Below are 18349 nucleotides of genomic sequence, written 5' to 3'. Positions count from 1 at the left end.
TAGAAGAGCTACCAAGAATTTAATAAACATATCATTTTTACCCTCTATCACAGCTATTCAACAATGATTAAGTCGATTTTGTGACTTAAGGCTAACGAGACAAGATTTTTTTCCCACAAACAATTGCTATTGTAATTTCGATGATGTTAGCACAGATTGAGTTATCACCCTTCCCTTTTAGCATGTTTTCTTTTAGCTACACAAATACATATTTTGGTGGAAGTTGTAATGTTTACTGTAAACCTGAGTTCCTGTCAAAATATATACAGGCAGACATTGCTGTATTTTCTTGCTTTGTTTTGTTTTAAAAACCTGTGAGCAGAGATTTTTGAATAATTGTGTTTCTGAGGTAAAGAGACCACTGAAGCAGAAGGGGGCCTTTGTTTTTTGCAGGAATCATGCTCATCAATCACCCAAAGGGACGTGGGACTTAATTTTTGTAGCAAAGAAGGGGTCTGTCTCTGGTTTCTGCGTCGGGTTTAAGTGAGAATGGTCTTCTGGGCTTGTTGGGAATTTCATGAACACTTCTTGTGCAGACTGCTATCTTGACACTAGTCAAATCACAAACAAGAGACTGAAACTTCATGCCATGGATATGATAGAAAGGTTTGTTCACTCTAGAAAGACTCACAGCCCTTGTAGACTTGTAAGCGACTTGAACTGAAGATATTTTTAGATTATTGGAACAAATTAACTGTTTTCTAGGTCCACTAAGAAAGATCAGAGGTGTTCAGTGCGTACCACTTGTACTGAGCAGTGCTGTCTATTTGCTAATTAGCTCCTGGGTCTTCCAAAAGAGATTTATGACAACTGGGATTTGGAGGGGAGGTGAGAGAGATATCCTGCAGTAAGGTGGAAGCTCACACTGCTGCCTGCCAGTGACAAAACGGAAGGACTGGTACTGGTTGCTCCTGCTTTCAGCTGCCCTTTGTCTGAAACCATTTGATTAAGCATTTGCCGTAATCTTTAAACAGCTTGCACCCAGATGTGGCATAATGCTTGGGCTAGTGTGGATATGCAGCTGCTGGACTGAAGCTGTGAAGTTGGGGGGGAGGTGAACAGGACCTGTACCTCTCTGTGGTTGGAAGATGTACTGCTGGTGGGAGCACAGCTCTGCTCAGCTCCCAGCTGTTAAACATACTCAGGAGTGCATCAGCCTTCAAAAAGGAGCAAATAAGTGTCCTAGATACTATTCTAACCCACGTTCTTTATATCAAATTCTAATACTTTAGCTGCTTTCTGCTTACTGACTTGGCTTATTTAGCTTTCTGTTCTGATGGACAAACTGAAATGCCTCAATCTCTTTCTTTTACAGCATTTCTTTTGTAACCCGGTGTATTCTTACTAAGTATGACTAGCAATTTCAGGACTAAAAGCTTAAAATACGCAAGGACTGTGTGTCCGTTCCCACATAATAGTCCATTTCTTACTGCGATGGGTTTTGATATACAGTCGTTTACTGCTCCCACGCCTGGTTGGCATTTTGCACTCTCATTGCGTGACTCACTTTGAGAATGGATGCTCTTCGTTGGTTTAGAAGAATAAGAGAATTCAAATGTCTTGCATGCTTTTGTTTCCTTTAAGTGTTTATCCTCAGCTCCTTGACAGGATCATCCTTCAGCCTTCAAAGGTTGCAGAGGCGAACTAGAACCTAAACCTTCTTGAGTTTACCTGCGGTGCGTAGCGGGGACCTAGAGTTACAGTTCTGGCTAAACTTCCCCTTTGTCTGACAAAAGAAAATGTTTGTTAAACTAAATACTACATTTTTGCTTGGCTGTTCTCTAATGTTGCAGCTTAAATAATTTTAACGTGTGTTTAAAATTGCACGGTGTGGACCAAGTTCTCAAGGCAATAGTGCTGTAGGCTTCGAATAAGGCTCACCGACGTGCATGTTGTGATGACAGCAGAAATGGTCTGGCATTGGTGTTTTCTGTCACCGAAAAGAAACGCAGGCTAAACATCAGCCTCCAGTGCAACTTCCAAGGGGCCCAAGGGTTACTGCTATGTGAGATCCACTTGAATGCCATGAACGTGGATTTTATGTTTTGCACGTACAAGGGATTGACACCTACAGCCATTCCCTTCTTTAGCTCGTGACTCGAGAGAAACAGCTCAATTGCATTCCCTTTTTCGCCTTGGTCTGTTTTTAGATATGTAGTGTGGATTTTATGTTAATATTGTCTGCTATAACAATCTAAACTGCCCTCATTTGTCTTCATCTTCTGTTTCCTGTTCCTCCCTTTAAATGGGTCACGTTAAAATCTGGCTCTTCGGCATCCAGAAACTTGTTTGAATTGCCAGTGTCGTGGCTTCGTGCACTGTTGTTATGGGGAACAGCCCCTGCAGAAGATACTGCAGCTGGCCCACTGGGCGCTGTTACGGCTGTAAAGTCAGCAGGAGTTGAGCAGAAGGAAAACAGAACTAAAAGTAGTGTTTAGAGCAGGTTTGGAACTTCAAGGAATGACATTTACTGTGAACTTTCCTCACGGTTGCTTACCTTTTGGTCTAAACCACGTGGCTGGGAAGTGATTTATACCAGTAGGCAGCGTTGTGCCATAATTTTAGTGAGATACTGTCATCTGAAATACGCTATTACCATTTGTGACTATAGGATTTTAACTTTTCATTGTGATTTTTGCATGCTCCTAGTGTATAGGAAGCTTTTGAATTTAATGCCTTTTTTTTACCTCCTTTCAATTCCTGAAAATTCAGTGTTTGAGTCAGTCCTGTATTGTGGAAAAACTTCTGGTTTGTGTTCTCAGTCTTGTCTTTGTGTGCGGCGGTTTTATACTTAACTCAGGATTAAAAATGTGAGGCAGCTGAAGGGACACGTAAAGGTTTTTTTGAACCTGTTAGGTTACTGAGAAATTCTTGAATTCTTGGCGAGGATTTTCCAGCTTAAAACAATTGTGCTTTTCTGAATGCATTCCTGTTGTGTGAAACGTCCTTGAATGTTTTAATATTGTTGGGAAATAATATTCCCCGTGCTCTCCAGCACGGTTTTGACTGAGTTATAAAGTGAAATGGGAAATTCTCTTTTTCATCTCCACGGTATGTCTTTATACCCGTTTTGCAGTTCACAAAATGATGTTGTGTTGTGCAGCAGTAATGCATTAACTTGGCCTTGAAAAGAACAGCAATTCAAGTAGATAGATAGTGCAAGCTTGGAATGACAGGATGGCATCAGGTTAAGAGTAATGCAAACGATTGCCTCTTCCCAGGATGTTATATTTAACTACTCAGTGGCCTGTGAGAGAATCAGTGTGGAAATATATGCAAGTCAGTGAGTAATCAGTTTATATATTCCTTGCAAATTCTCTCCAAACTTTCTTTGTTATGACAGACCAAAATGCTGCATGGAGAGAGTCATCTGGATGGTGAGACTTTTTTGGGTTTTAAGTGTGTTGCCTTCCATTTTATTTTATTTTTTTTTAAGAAATGATATATTCATGACGCGATACAAGCTTTCATCAGTATTTCGTGTGGGATTTGGTATAGCTATTAAAAAGCTGTGCTTGACTACTGTAGTGAAGTTTGTAGTGAAAGATGCAGCTCAAGCGTCTCATTCTTCTGGAAATGGTAACTTAGCGGCCAGTTCTGCGTCTTGTGCCAGACTAGCTGTGGCTCTAGGCCAGTTCGAATGGCAAAAAGCACTATGAGGAGTACCAGGTGGGTGGTTTAATAGGTGTTGGTGTGATTACAAGCATTTTTTTCTGAGTTAAGCAGTGCTGGACTGGCTTGGGGCTTTATTCTTGCAAAAAATGGAGTGACCTGGTTATCAGCAGTTTATGAAGGGGAGGGCACTAACTCCTCCTGAATAATAATTGAAAGTGCTGTACCCTGCCAACCCTCTCAAGCCAATATTGAGTTCTTTAGCAAGCTGAGTCAAGTAAATAACCCTCTCTGAAAAGGCCTCCTTCCTTGGCGGTTGTTTATTTTAAAATTTATGGAAGTAGGTAGTGGGTTGCAAACAGGAGTCCAGTACACACGCTTTTTGATGTTGTAAACTCTTTAAAAAAAAAAATGTAGTGTTTCAGTAGGTAGTATGAGAGATCTGCAGTTGTAGCATGTCAAATAAGGTCTATGTGTTAGGAAGTAAATACTTCTAATAAAATAAATATTATATGACTTAAACTTTACCTCTTAATGCCTTGAACATGAAGTGGCTGGATAGGATAGCTACCCAGAAGCGGAAGTAATGTCAAAAAACCTGCTCCCCTCCTCTCTTTCAGAGTGATTGAACAACTTGGTGGTAAACAGCTGGTAATGAACCACATGCATCATGAAGACCAACAAGTTCGTTACAATGCGCTACTGGCTGTGCAGAAGCTGATGGTTCACAACTGGTATGTGAAGATTAATTAATGTACTACTGCTAGGAAGAAATAGTGGCTGTGGAGAGAGGATTCAGGACAGTAGATTTCTTTAAGGGGGGAGAAACATTTTTATGTGGTAAGACTGCAGTTGGTAAACGATGGAGCAGTACGGGGCTGATGTGCAAGATCTGAGCTAGTTTTTCTGTATGTTTTGGTTGCACTTGAGTAGCTTCACCTTACATGATTGAATGTCACATGAGTAATCCACTTGAACAGTATATTTTAACTTATTTGAACTGCTTAATACTCACTGTGAACTGTAATTTAGGCTTGCACTCGTTCGAGTACTTAACTGGCAGTTGCTTTGCAAAGTGCATGCCCAACCGTTCTTCTGCGTTGTTGTTCTTTGCTCTAGTCCTTCCCCCCCCCCCCGCCGTTGTTTTTCTGTTGCCATTTTATGGGGTGCAAATACAACTTTTTTTGAGCTCCTGGAGTAGCAGAAGCTTCTGGACTGGTTGGTTCAGTGAAGTTGAAAATTACTCGCTGCTTCTCTATCGTCAGTTGCTGAGAAGAGCATTTCAAGTCAGGTTTTTCTTTCGTTGTTTGTTGACTAGTTCTCTAATAAAGCTCCAGAAACCCTGAAGTCCTGGTGTGTTCTGCCACAGAACTTGCTGGTGGGTGATGCTGCCTTTCCAGTAGAGCACAGGACCTTTATAGTGAAGCACTGAAGGGCTGAAGTTCTGAAAAACTTCAGTGTTCGTGTAACAACTGTGTAACTTGATGAGCTAATTAGGTATGTTAAGCATAAAGCGTGGAGAGGTAAAAATACTAATTAGGAATTCTTGATCTGATTATTAATTATGATTTCACCAAAGCCTGTATTTCCAGTTTGGCATTGCCTTAGAGAAAGATGAAATGCAACAGTACATCCGAGTACATTGGAACATAGATGTTGAGATACAAACAACTAATTTAATTTTGAACTTAACCTTTTAGGTCTGAAAAGCTTGGTGTGTGTACCTGTAACTTCTGTCAGTTTTCTTGCTGAGTAGTGATGATGCTAACAGTGTGAAAGTGGTAGGGGAACAAGGTTTATCAAGCACATTCTGACAGGTTCCTTAAGTCTACCTGCTGTAGAAGACAGGCTAGCAAGGCTGACAAAAAGCTCCTGTCCCCTCTTCCTGCAGTGTATCTTCTGTAAAACAAAGCTAGTTTTCACCCTTTTTCTTCTGAAGGATATGGGTTTTGACTCTCATGCATGTTATATTAATTTTATCCTGCTTCCTCTCTGTCTCATGCTGTGGGAACCTTCTATAGCAGAAACACACATTTAACTAACCTACTATGACAAATCCAGAGCTAGTATTGTCCACCTGTGTGGAGGACTCCAGTAAATAACATGGAATTTCTGAGTGTGTGGAGATGGAGACTAAATGTGTGGTCATGTGCAACCTAATTTTGGGTCACTAATGTGTATTGCACTCCACCCTGCTTCTCAGTTTGGTGATACGCTTCTTTCCTCGCTATTTGTGATACATTTGAAGCATTCTGAGTGTTACAAACCAGCTATACCTAAGTAGAGATTACAGCGTGGAAGGCTTCGTTACCGAATTTACCTTCTGCAGGGGAGACAGGTCTTATTTCATGTGTGTTCTGATGTCTTGAAAATCTGGTAATAAAAGTGTAGAACTCTGGTCTTTCTCCAGCAGAAACCTCACTGGTAGTGGAAGTTTTCCTGGATGCCTAAGCTGGCTTTTTCTCATTTTCAACTTAAGCATCTGGTCTTCTAGACTTGTTTGGGTTGTGGTTTTTTGTGGTTTTGGTGTGGGGTTTTTTTTTAATGGCATGAATATTTCTGTGCCTGCTTTTCACAGTTTGTGAACCTTTAGACTTAAGACTGAGAGAGAGGTTGCAATTACATCTAGTTTCAGGTTTTCAGAGGTGTCAATAAAAAGGATCTCTTTAAGTTAGTGACATTTTCAGATTCATATTGACACCTCTGCAGGGAATAGCTTCTTGTTTAATTCTTACTGAAACAAGCCTCTGGGAGACGTTGTCCTTGGCTCTTATTTGCCAAAGTAGTGCTCCCCCTGGAATGGACATCAGATAGCTTGAGCTAAGGAGATGACACATCATCTGTATGTGGGAAGCTAGATCTGTCTCTGTATAGATCTGGCTTTTGATGTGTGTCAGGAGCTGTTCTGTTTCATAGCTTGTGTGGGGAGAAGAGAGAGCAGAGTCCCCTGACTGCTGCACAGTGCAGTTCAAGTGCCTACTTATTTAGCTTTGCTTTATCAAAAGATGGATTGCTTGAGGTTTTGCTTGCCTTGCTCTTCAGCGCTGGGGAAACAATAAGCGTTTTTTTTCCCCTTGCTTCCATGTGGTTTGGAACTCCAGTTATTTCACTCAATGCAATTGCTTTTTTTTCCTTGAATTTAATTGGCGTGGAACAGCTCTGCATTACTGTGACACAGGCGTGGCAGAGGTAGTCAGGCTCCTTCTAGATCTGACAGCTAACCAAGAGCAGGATTAGAGAATAAAGGCTTGCTCTGCCAGGCCGAGGCTCGGTGCGAGTGCTGTGCCTGGAGCAGCAGAGTGAGGGAAACTGCTGGTACCCGAACCGAGGGACTGTGGTGGGGCAGCTGAAGTGACACTGCTTGAAACGCAGTGTATCGTTAGCCTGCTGATAACTCGACTTGGAGACAAGAGAATCCTGAGTAATTTGAGTAGTTCATGACAGGCTGCTCAACTGGCTTTTCCTTTGGGGTTTTTAAGACAGGGATAAATGGGGGGAAATCGGACTGTCAGGCGTTCTGTTAAATGGTGAAGGTAGGTTGGCAAGAGCAGTAACTGCTGTCAGCTTTTCAGATGAGGTAAGTTCGGGTGAAATATTCCAGTTGCATTTGCATGTGAAATGATCATGCACTTGAAGCAGGCAGCAAAGGTATCTTTTTAGCATCACTTAATGTCTTTAAATGGCAATTTATCTTGTGTTTTAATCTCACTTCGACTAACTGTGTTAGTCATGGCACCCCATGCTGATGGTAAAAGCCTGTTATTGGCAGATGGGGGAGTTCAGCATGGCAATGATGGTGCAGATTTTTGCGTGTGTCCCCTTCAATTTATGCTTTAACTATGTGTGAGAAACGTCATCTCCTTATTCCTTGTCCTCGCTGGTGTTCAGAGGCAGTACCCAACTTGACCATTTTAGTATTAGGAACTGGTTTTGGGAACCTAGTGCTGGTTGGAGCAATGCTTTTAGTGATGCAGGCTGTAGAAGAATCGAATCATTAAATACTAAACTTACAGCACTTACATGTATCGCTTTAAGGAAACCCAATATGTTAATCTCTACAGATGAAGCATGCGCCTCTCGTGCTTCACGGCACAATGTGTTACTGAACTTCAGGGATGGGATGTTGTGACTCAAAAGTACCAAAGCCCAAGTTCCTTCTATGAACAGCGGAGAGAAGCCCGTTGTTTTTCAGGGCAGGGTGGAACAGCTTCAGTGCCTGAAGTTGAGCAGTGTGAATAATCTTCTGTCTTTAAGATTTGTGAACCTATAGTCTCCTGGCTTCATTCTAAAGGGCTTAATTCCAACCTTCTGTTACTTCACTAAAATGATGAAGAGCTAGGTGAATTCTAGATGTTCCACATTTAATGTGTAATTTATTTATGACCTTACTGCTCATCTCGAACATGGTGCATTAGTTCCCACCACTTGCTTGTCTTCTTAGCCAGGTTAGGCCCAGGAAAGTTTGCTCATGACTCGTGTAGTAAGTACAGCATATTGCTTGTTTTTCTTGCTCTGACAGCAGCAGTGCTGTTGGGAGTTGGGGACCAGAGGTCAGAAATAAGAGAACTGTTACAATATCCAGTCTAGCTGATCGTGTGTGCTCCTTGTTCCTGCAAATGTGAAGCAAAATGCAGTGGCTTAACCTCCGTAGCTCAAATGTTCTTCAGTATTCATACAAGTGCTTCTAAAACCATAGTGGATCCGATTGCAAACTTGTTTGTTTTTCCTCTGGCTGAGTCAGCGTAGCTCAGGCAGAACTCGTAGCATCTGTTGGCAGTTGCTCCAACATGAGTTGCTTATGCCCTAGCAGCGAGCTGCTGTTAGGGAGGGATTGCATCTCTCGCCTCTGGGCTCAGGTATGGTGCCTCATCTCCCCAGGATCCTTTCACCTGTGCAGGCTCTGAGCTACAAACGTCCTTTAAACGGGCAGACTTTGAGAATGAACTGCTGTCCGGTGACGGAGAGGATGAGTATGTTGGCAGATGCTAAACAACGGGAGTTAGGATGCATCATTGATGCATGATCAGGTATGGTCTTGGAAGTAAAATGAGTAAATGGCGTACCGAATGAATTCAGATAGGCTTTGAATATGGAACAGATTCGTATCTGGTTTTTCAGAGTGCACATCCCAGACAAAATTACTTGCTTTCCATCTTCTAAAATGACTAGTTATGCAGAAAGACACTGAAAAATCTGAAACTGCCTAGGATTTGCAGTATGCTATACTTAGAAGCTGTTGTTCTAGAGAGTTAGCGTTGAATATTCAGCATTTGTCGCTATTCTTCTTTGGTATAAACTTTGTTCTCCGAAGCCCGTGTATCTCCTAAGATAACTTCTGTACCATGCTTGCTTTTGGTAGCAAGAAGTGCAAGGTGTAATGACAGTTAACTGGCAGCCATGAGGTTTGGTGCCCTCCCCTCGAACACCCTGCTCACTTTGCATTTTATTTTTTCAAAGAAATTGTTGATTTTCAGGTGCTGTGCTGAAAAACTTGTCACCAAAGAAGTAACTTTTTGATAGTTTCACTTCCAGTTAGTGTTACTTTAAAGATTTGATTTCCTGATAAGAAAATTCAATTAAAGATGATCTCTGTCAGTCATTCTGAAATATTCTGTGCAAACTTAAAGCTCTTAAGTGTTGAAAGCATTTTGCTTACCATCCGTTGTGGCAACTAAATCTGGTGATTAAATATAAAACCACTTTCAAACCAAGTGGCATGGTTTAGTCAAGTTGGTTCTTGTTAATTCACAGGGTGGCTCTAAGTGTTAGCTCATGGCGCATCTTACAAGTGCAAAATTACTTATATCTTGTCTCCCTAATAGAAAGACATGTATTGAATTGAATTTCATGGGTTTTTTTCTTTTAAAGTCTAATGAAAAGTTTGAGTTATGGCGTTGTAATAGGAGCTCATTGATCTGCTGTTTATTTATAGCCTCTAGTGAAGTTGTGAACTGGAAGTCTAGAATTACTCTTCCAAAAAATGGACAAAACCTCTCTGAAGGGAAACTGCTGAGTGAAGAGGAGGTTCTTGCAGTGTCTCAGTCTGAAGGCGCACGTTAATTTTACATTTCGCATCATAAGGAGGGCTATAAACCATGCTATGAATAATGTTTCCAGTGATCAGGAGATAAGCTGTAGATTGTCTATCAATATTACTGCATTCAGCTGAAGACAGGCTCCGTTTGAAAGAAAAGTAACTTTCATGTAATGTTTATAGTCCCTCTGCTCAACCATTCAGGCTTTAGTGTGCATGTCAGAATGTCGAATGTCTCTCTGCTGTGAATAATTAAGGTGAAAAAATGGCCTAGGTGGGTTCATCTTAACAGTCTGCTTTTGTTCTACCTGTTTGCGTTAAGTGCAATACTGAGGATTGCAGAGACCTTTGCAGTATCTTCTCTCTCTTGAGAGCCGATATATTTTTGTATTGTTCTTTGTCAAAGAAGAGCATCCTGCCTCCTAGGAACCTAACGAGCTAGAAATCACAGATGTTCAAGACCATAAAATATTTTTTGGATAACTGGGTACTTCAATAAATTGGAAGCAAGATGTGAGATAAATTTCATTAGAAAAGAGAGAATGTGAAAATCTCACCCTTCCTTTCATCTGTGCTTCATCTACTTTTCTTCCTTTGGCTGCTAAAAAGAAGAATTTTCAGTTTTCTTTAAAGGACAGGTAAATCGAACTGCGCTGGAATTTGCAGTGTAACACTAAACGTAGCACTACTTAACCTGCAAGGCTTGTTCCCTTTAGCACATGGCCTCTGGAAATCTGCTGTATGTACCTTAACACTTTCCCGTCTACCTCAGGTTGCTTGTTGTTGACAATAGTCCTTTGCTCAGTCTAAAAATTAGTATAAAATCTTCAGGGAGGGTTTTGTGTCAATTTGCAATTATCTCTTGTTCCAGACCTGCCGAATTTGGTGGCTTATGTGTTGGATCGGTTCCCTGCACCTTTTCCTAAATGACCTTTAAGCATTTGTTGCAATTACGGTGACACGTAAGGATATCTCAGCTCGAGGGTGTCAGTGACTCTCATATGCCAGCAAAACCAATTAAATTAAGTGGAACAAAGCAACAAATGGGAAGAAGGATTTGAGGTGCAACAAATTCATGTATTCACCTCTAAGTTTCCTTTTCTTCTTGGAAAAAGCACTCTACAGAAAATGTGTGTTTAGAGATAGGCCCGAAGAGGGGAAATTGCTAGTGTGGGAGGCATCTCACTTGGGTATTCTAATATGAATGAAAAGATTAATTTGCAAATGGAAAGGACTGACGCCTCACTGTCAGACTTCTGAATGACCAAGGAAGTGAGAAGATGTGGTATTTCACGTTTTGTTGATCTGAGCTTTAGTTGAGAAACGGAGGATTCTGAGGTTCCTCTCAAAAGGGCTGTACATGCTTGCTTGCATGTTTTGCCACTTTCCTGCAGCGCAGAGGTAATGCTCTGTGCTCTTGCAATTCATACTGAATCAACTGTTTCACGTTTGGGAGCCGCTGGCTGTAGGTGCAAGCTTCTCTGGCCCGCCTTCATCTGCTCAGTAACAGGGATGGTTTTGTGTTGAAGGAAGGCAGAAGGTGCCTGAACCTGACCTTTGTAAAGGCCTTCTTGTTCCAGTGTGAGGAAAACCGTCAGACTGGAACTTTTTGTTCCAAAGAGCTAAACTTGCAAATTTGAACTTCTGAGGTACTTGGGCCTCTGCTCAATGAGCTTTACGTCTTGATTGTTAATGCGGGAGGAGAAACTGCCTTCTTGCTCCATGTTGCATAGTTTCTAGGCCTGATTCCAAGTTAGTGCTACTAGGAACTGGTGAATGGTACCTTAAATGTTCACCTCTACAGTCTGAGCGTGGGGAGTGTGCCAAAATGACGTGCTTAATTGTAAGGCTATTGATGGGGGAGAGCACAGGCTTTTCCAGATGCTTAGTGACTCGAGGGAATTACCATGTGATAACTTTCTTTTGCTTTCTGGAAAGCAGTTAAGGAGTAAAGCGTTACATGTAAACGTGCTCAGTGTTGCTGGACCGTTGGTACATAGAATTTAATTTCCTTTCATCCTCTTAAATGATGTAAGAGAAGAATGAGCCTGATGTAATGGCTGGACAGCTGATGTGTTTGTACTGAGAAAACGGTTACTACTTCTGGCTGGCTCCTGAGGTATTATATGCAATAATACAATGCCTACTCAAGGTAGAAGGCGGCTTTCTAGTGGAAAGAATTGGTGACTGGATTTGTTGTTGGCCAGGACGGTATTTTGCTCTTTTTCTACACCTTTGTACTTGAATTTTGTACATCTTGTAGAACCCAAGTTGAGCGACATTCTGCGGATGTGCTTGGCTTGGTGAGAAGGGAAAAATAGCATTACTGGTAAATGTTTCATGCATATAGGCATGAAACAAAGGAAAAAACCACTGAGGGAGCAAAAGGAGGTTTGGTGAGTTTGGAAGCCCTTCCATAGTCGCTGCCTGTGTTTTTGAATGGCTGTCAAATTCTGTTTATTTTGGTGGGACAATTTTGAGTCCTACAAAACCACAGGAGAGCAGGTCATTTCCTTCTTTGCCATCAAGAGTCTCTGCTTTGAGGGTGGTAATCTGCCTATTACGATCGAGAGTCATACCTATTGAGGGCAGCCCAGGCCTTAAAATACGGTGATCCTGCAGCAACACGTCATAAAGCTGCGAAGGAAGGGGCTAAATTGTAACGTGTGGCTCGGCATACGAATTGCGTGTTCCTTTCTTTGCTAGTGGAGTTTGAAGTTACCATTATACTTTACAGGAATTTTGATTTTCTTCTAGATCCTTTAAAACTGAGAAAAGTGCTGTTGGGTGGTACAGTAGTGATGCTGAACTTCATTGTGCAATAGGAGTTGTAATGCCTAGAGAGTACTTGTTCAGCAGGACACTAAATGGAAAACTAGTTTGTGAAATGTGCGATAAGAAATGATCTTTTTTCCTTTTTTTTTTTTTTTTTTTAATTTAAATAAAGCAAAAGTGCATACTCCTGAGTTAGTGGTTGGGGTTTGGTTTTTTTTTGTTTGTTTTAGAAAAGGCTTTGTTCTGCACATCATTTCCCTGAACTGCTTCTGATGTTTAACCTGTGTCAGTTGAAATATCCATGTAGTAAGAAAAACCTTGGTGCTAAGTGTACGACTGGCAGTGGATAAAGAACGCCTGCGTTTCAGGGGTCCTGAAACCTCTCTTTCAGCTGATACCGTGGTATGATTATTGAAGGTTGTTTTCTGTAAGAAGGAACAGCCCAGCTATTACTAAAGACCTCTTTCAGCTTCCTTGTGGTTCTGTGAAGTGTTGAGCTGCTTTCACAGGAGACGGTGAAAGATGAGAACAGTGAGAAGAATTGTGCAGGGTTTTTCTGTAGAATTTAGATAACATTGCTCAAGGCAAATGGTAAAGAATTTGGGGGGTGTTTGTTCCAGTGTCGAGAGGACAGGTATAAAATAAGTGACTTGGTGCACTTTGAAATACAGGTGAGGAAAGCCCTTTAAAGAAAGTGCGGGTGTACAGCAGGCCTGGCTTGGATATCTTTTTCTTTCTTCCAACTGGAACAGTCTGGGTCTGATTTTGGCCTCTGGGTTAAATTGCCAGCGTGTCCATCGGCATTACTGGTGTTCATGCTGCTGGGTTGTGGGAAGAGATCCTTTTCAATACTTCGCCACAGCTTCTAATGTGTATATCCAGCAAGCCAAATCGGTGGGCTTCGTGGGTGTTCTGTAACAGCTGCCAGGACTCTGTGCATTGCCACGGGACTTTCTCGTTTTCCAGACAGTTTTGTTGATGTTCGTACCTTATTTTCGGAGGGACAGATGATGAATAAAGCTTAGGAACTCTCGTAGTAGCTCCAGGTGACTGTTGACAGTAGGTGTTATTTGAACGAGCAATTCTAAACTAAAAGCTTTTTTCCCCTCTCTACTTCATACTTCCCACCGCTATCCTGTTCTCCCCTCTCCAGAATGTTTCTCACTCTAATTTCTTGTTGTATTTCAGGGAATACCTTGGAAAGCAGTTGCAGTCGGAACAACCTCAAACAGCCACTGCCCGGAGCTAAACACGTCCGTCAGTTCATGCTTGTAGCTACAGTATGTTTGTCTTTAATATCGAGCAAACACTGAAATCTCATGTTCTTTGCCTGCTACTAGTGCATAAACTTTCCAGCTGTTGTTGGCTTAGTAAGAATTTGTTTGTTGAACTAGTTCTGATGATTATGCCGATTAGCTTCCTGCTGTATTCTGAATGTATATGAGGAAACGTGGCTGATCTATTGCGTTTGTTTTATGTATTTATTCTCATAATAAAGAATGTTATTAAAGGATATTCATTCCATGTTATAATTAGTCTAGAAAAATTGTTCTCTTCTTTTAGTGGGTTATCAGTGTTGTCACTTTGCAAGAAAAGCAAGTAGTCCCTATGTGTCTCCAGACAAATTGGTGTTCTGTAGGAAATGCAATAGCCGGAGAAATGTTGATTATCAGTACTAAAATATATACCAAGTCTCAAAATAGTGTTATAATTATATATAAAAGCAAATGTATGGGTATTGTTGGGGGTGGGGTTCTTCTCTCTTCTTAAAGACTACGTTAAAAAATCTGGACGTGAGAAGAGGAAAAGAAAACGAACCTCCCTCTAATGAAAATTGATGTACTTAAGATTGTTCGTCAAGCAGTGTTAAGGCTGTAGATCAGACATCAGGTTGGGGTTGAACAGGTAACTGATGAACTTGGAATTCATGGGGTGTTTTTGTTATTGAAGATACTTGTAAATGTTAGGGTTCTGGTGTCGTTCTAAAATCTATTGTATTTCCTTTATACTAGCCAAATAATTTGGCTATCAGTCTTTTCTGTGCTTCGTAGCTCCTGATAGTAAAAAAGGTGTAAGTGTCAATAAATCACCAATGATGCTGGATGTGAAAACAGTCTTGTTGCATGTCTAGGAGTTTGGCTCCAGGCACTTGCAGCACAGCAGTTCATTTTCTTCTCCTTCATGTTGTGAATGGGGAAAAAAAAAAAAAAAAAGATGAGAGAACATGGTGTAATCTCATCGCCAGTCTTGTGTGGTGCAAGTCTCTGAGGAAGCTTAGGGCGCTTTGTCATCAAGTAAAAAAAAAAACAAATGGGGAGAACTTTTCTTACCCAGTCTGGTTTTCCATTGTACGTACCTAGAATTTGACCACTGTTGCAATGGAGAGAGAAGACTTTTAGGGGGTGACTGTTTGTGCTGATTTCTTGGCCTGCTTAATTATAATTATAATTGGATTGTGCAGATTAATGACTGTTGCTTACGTCTGCATGCAGGAGGCGTAGGGTTTGACACCGAAGTTAATACCATGAGGATAGGTGCTGAAGCCTGGAAAGGATTAAACTGACTTCAGTTGGAGTGAGGGTTATCTTCATGGATCTTATCTCAGCGCGGCACGTTGGCACAGTGATGAGGGATACTAGTGGTGAGGAGGGGTGTTGGGAGAACAAGGGAGCACCTACACTGCCATTTTTACCTCAGGCCAGCTGAATGCTTTTGAAACAGCGAGCCTTCCCTGCTTTTCACGCTTCGGTTTGCATCGCATGGTGGTGTCAGTGCGTGACTGGGGTTCTTCGCCGATAAAGCTAACCTGCAGGACGTGCACCCTGTGTGGCTTGGCTCCTTGGCAAGGGTTCAGTCCGCCGGGCCAGGTAAGGTTCTGTTTGAAGTACGGCCCTTTGAAATGCGTGCAGCAGAAACGGGATTCTTAGCGCCCAAAGCCTTGCTCTACCAGTCAGATTCTTGTGTCACACTTCTTGCTGATGTGAGCATAGCCTAAAACTTGGCGTGAAGATGCTGTAAAAGGTTGGTTGTGTGGTTACAGCTGTAAGCTGGGCACGAGAACCGTGACAGGGCATTAACGGGGAAGGAACATACCCCCACCTTCCAAACCAGAAGTTCTTGTTGTTTCCTTTTTTGAAGGGAACGCTGAAGCACTGCTCGGTAAGGGGACTTGGTGTGAGTTGTGTGAGGAAAGATGATGAATGCTACTGATGGCAACCCCTCCTGGTTCTTTGGGAGCTAGAAAGAAGCAGGCTATTCAAAACACGAAATAAAATTGCTTACAGGGGTTATCCTGAAACACCTAAATATTGTGTTCATGTATTATGCAAATAAATTCTCCTCTGTTGCTTTGCTAGTGTTACTCTGTGCATAGTTTAGTTCTTCATTATGCGGTCTGTTTCCAAGCTATGTGATACCCGCATTCTCCTCCATTTAGTTAGAGATAATTCTGTTAGAATATAAATTAATTTAGAGAATTTATTTAGAGAATGAATCTCTCAGAGAAATGATTGTGATGTTTCACTTACATCAATGTTCAGTATTGGTGGTCTGGTGCCTGTGAAGCTTGAAAGCCACGAGCTTTCCAGCCCTCAATGGTAATGTTCAGGTGGCTCAAGGGTGGTGATCTTGGGGAGTTCATGCCCACAATTGGGCAGTAAGAAGCCTGGAAACTTGGTGGTGGTGGTGGAGGATCTTTCTGTGCAGCCAGTAATTTGGAGCGTGAAGCTGCCAGAGCTGAGATTTCTGCAGGAGTCGGGGTGGTCACCGTGCCCCAGAGGTCCTGGGAATCTTGGCATGGCGAGCTGCAGACTGGTTTCCAGCTGTAGGTTCTCCAGCCCCCATCCCACGGCAGGCCCTATAACGACAGGTGCTGGAAGGCCTTGGATCCATGGCCCAAGAGAGAAAATGGGGCAGAGCTGTCCTGGAGCTTTAGCCTTGGAATTCAGCAAACTCAGCCAAAAGCTTTTGTTGAATTTCAGCTAATTCATAGAACTTCCTAGTGCATCTGGGTTTTGTCTGACAAGTTGTGATTAGCTTTAGCTCTTGCTACTAAGCACTGTTTTTACTGTTCACCTGTTTGCATTAGCTCACTTACTTGCCTTATTCTCCCAAAATCTGGCTTGGGGCAGGTAGGCAGATGCCATGGTGGCAGATCGAATGCTTCAGGGACGTGTGATGACAGTGTGGGGAGAGCTCGGTGTTAGGAAGAGAAGTGTGTGCCAGCAGCTTCCTTCCTTCCCTCTGGTGACGTGAGGATTTAGAGACTGGAGATTAGCTGCCATGGACCAGCTGACTAACTTGCTTCTAAAGCGAGGGGATGTGGTTACCTACCTCCAAATTAGGGTCATCAGTCTTCTCGTTATGATTTTTTTCTCCATTTTAATTTTTGTTTTCACTCTTAGTTGCATCGCATCCAAGAGCTTAATTTTCCTGTCTTTGAAATGTTTATAAAAGGACTTTAAAACTTGCATTTCGGATTTCTTTTGCTTTTCATGATACATCTGCTTAAATGATTTTCTTTCACCTTCAGTCTCAGTCTGAAATCTAAATGGGAAATAAATTTGAGTAAGTTTGCAAGATGCAGCAACTATGAAAAGAATTTAAACCTGTCACAGTTCAATGCAGGAGGGATGGAGGGGACGCGTGGTGAAGAACACTACTGACAGCTGTCACTAAGGCAGGAAAATGATTTAATTGTATGCTTCGTGTATGTTTATTGTTCCCACAAGCTGCTTGAGATCTTAAGGCCTGCAGCTGGGTGAAGGGGAGGCCAGATCTTGGTCTTGGCCAGTGTGAGCTACTCTGCTAGGAACAAAGCCGGGCTGAGCAGGAGACGGGCTGCCCGGGCCCCGGCTGTACCTCGCTGCGTCAGACCTCCTCAAGTATCTCACCAGAACTGCAAAACTGACTGTGTGCGCCCGCACGAACAAGTGAAGCCTGTCAACAGCTTCTGACACTCAGACCTGCTGGGTCAGTACCTTTTTTTGATGAATACAACGTGCTAGTTTTAGCCCAGGAGGTGACCAGGGGTTGGAAGAAATCCTGTGGACTCATCTCTATCCAAAAGCTTTTGCTTTTCCCCTTGGCCCCTTCTGCAGAGTGGTTGTGAGTTGTCTTTCTAGAACCATGTGCTGCGTCAGAGTTGAGAGCACAGCTAGTGCTCCCCCGAGGCTCAGGTATGTTATTAACGTAATTATATTCACTTCCTCTTAAACTCCAAAATGATTATTGAAAAAAATCTGAACCGCTGTTGAAATCTTCAGATGGCCAAGGGCATCGTCTCTCAAATACCGCCGAAAGCAGCAACCTCGCTTGCAAATGGGAGGTGCAGCATTTAGGGAGTTACCTGGGAACTCTTCTTACCTTGGGGTGTGCGTATTTCATCGGTACAGCCAGTGCTGAGGTGCGTCGGACAGTGCTGAACACAAATGGTGTGCTAAAACCTCTCCATATCCTTTGTTAAAGAGTATTTTTCATGACCAGCCCCTTGGCCTTGCTGCTGCTTGTAAGCTAAGTCACTCTACAGTAAGGAGCCCCACAGAAACCACAAGTGGAATAATGGCTGAGTGTCTTGTTTCTGTTACTTGGTTCTATCCAAGAACACTTCTGTGCTATGGGAACGTAGTTTTTCTTGGGGGGGAAACTTAAAAAGGAAAAAAATCCCTCTTCGTGTAAAAGCGGACACTGGGACAACAATTTTTGTTTTTTAACCTGACAGTCTCACTGATTTTCCCAGAAGGGCACAATTTCTCCTTCTGTGTGAAAACGAAATCTGTAGAAGGGAACAATTAAGTTTTTTCATGAGTCATCTTTGGTGCTGTTATGTGCATATTCATGATAGAATTTTTTGAAGGCTCTTTGGTTAGTTTGCCTTGTCTGGATTCTGTGTAGAGACAAACCTGTCAAGCTGAAAATTTAAATAACTTT

General features: G+C 42.2%; 1 protein-coding gene across 1 annotated transcript in view; it reads left to right on the top strand.

The window, feature by feature from the left end:
• ATP6V1H (ATPase H+ transporting V1 subunit H) overlaps positions 1 to 14021 on the top strand; it is a 42969-nt gene extending 28948 nt beyond the window's left edge. Inside the window, exons 13-14 of the mRNA XM_086472758.1 lie at positions 4233 to 4346; positions 13610 to 14021. Coding sequence (XP_086328884.1) covers positions 4233 to 4346; positions 13610 to 13670 — 175 coding nt within the window. The 3' untranslated portion in view covers positions 13671 to 14021. The remainder of the gene's footprint in view (positions 1 to 4232; positions 4347 to 13609) is intronic.
• Positions 14022 to 18349: the final 4328 nt, after the last annotated feature.

The sequence above is a fragment of the Leptosomus discolor genome, chromosome 13, assembly GCF_034619465.1.
Source record: "Leptosomus discolor isolate bLepDis1 chromosome 13, bLepDis1.hap2, whole genome shotgun sequence".
Lineage (NCBI taxonomy): Eukaryota > Metazoa > Chordata > Aves > Leptosomiformes > Leptosomidae > Leptosomus > Leptosomus discolor.
This window is presented reverse-complemented; position numbering and strand designations above follow the sequence as displayed.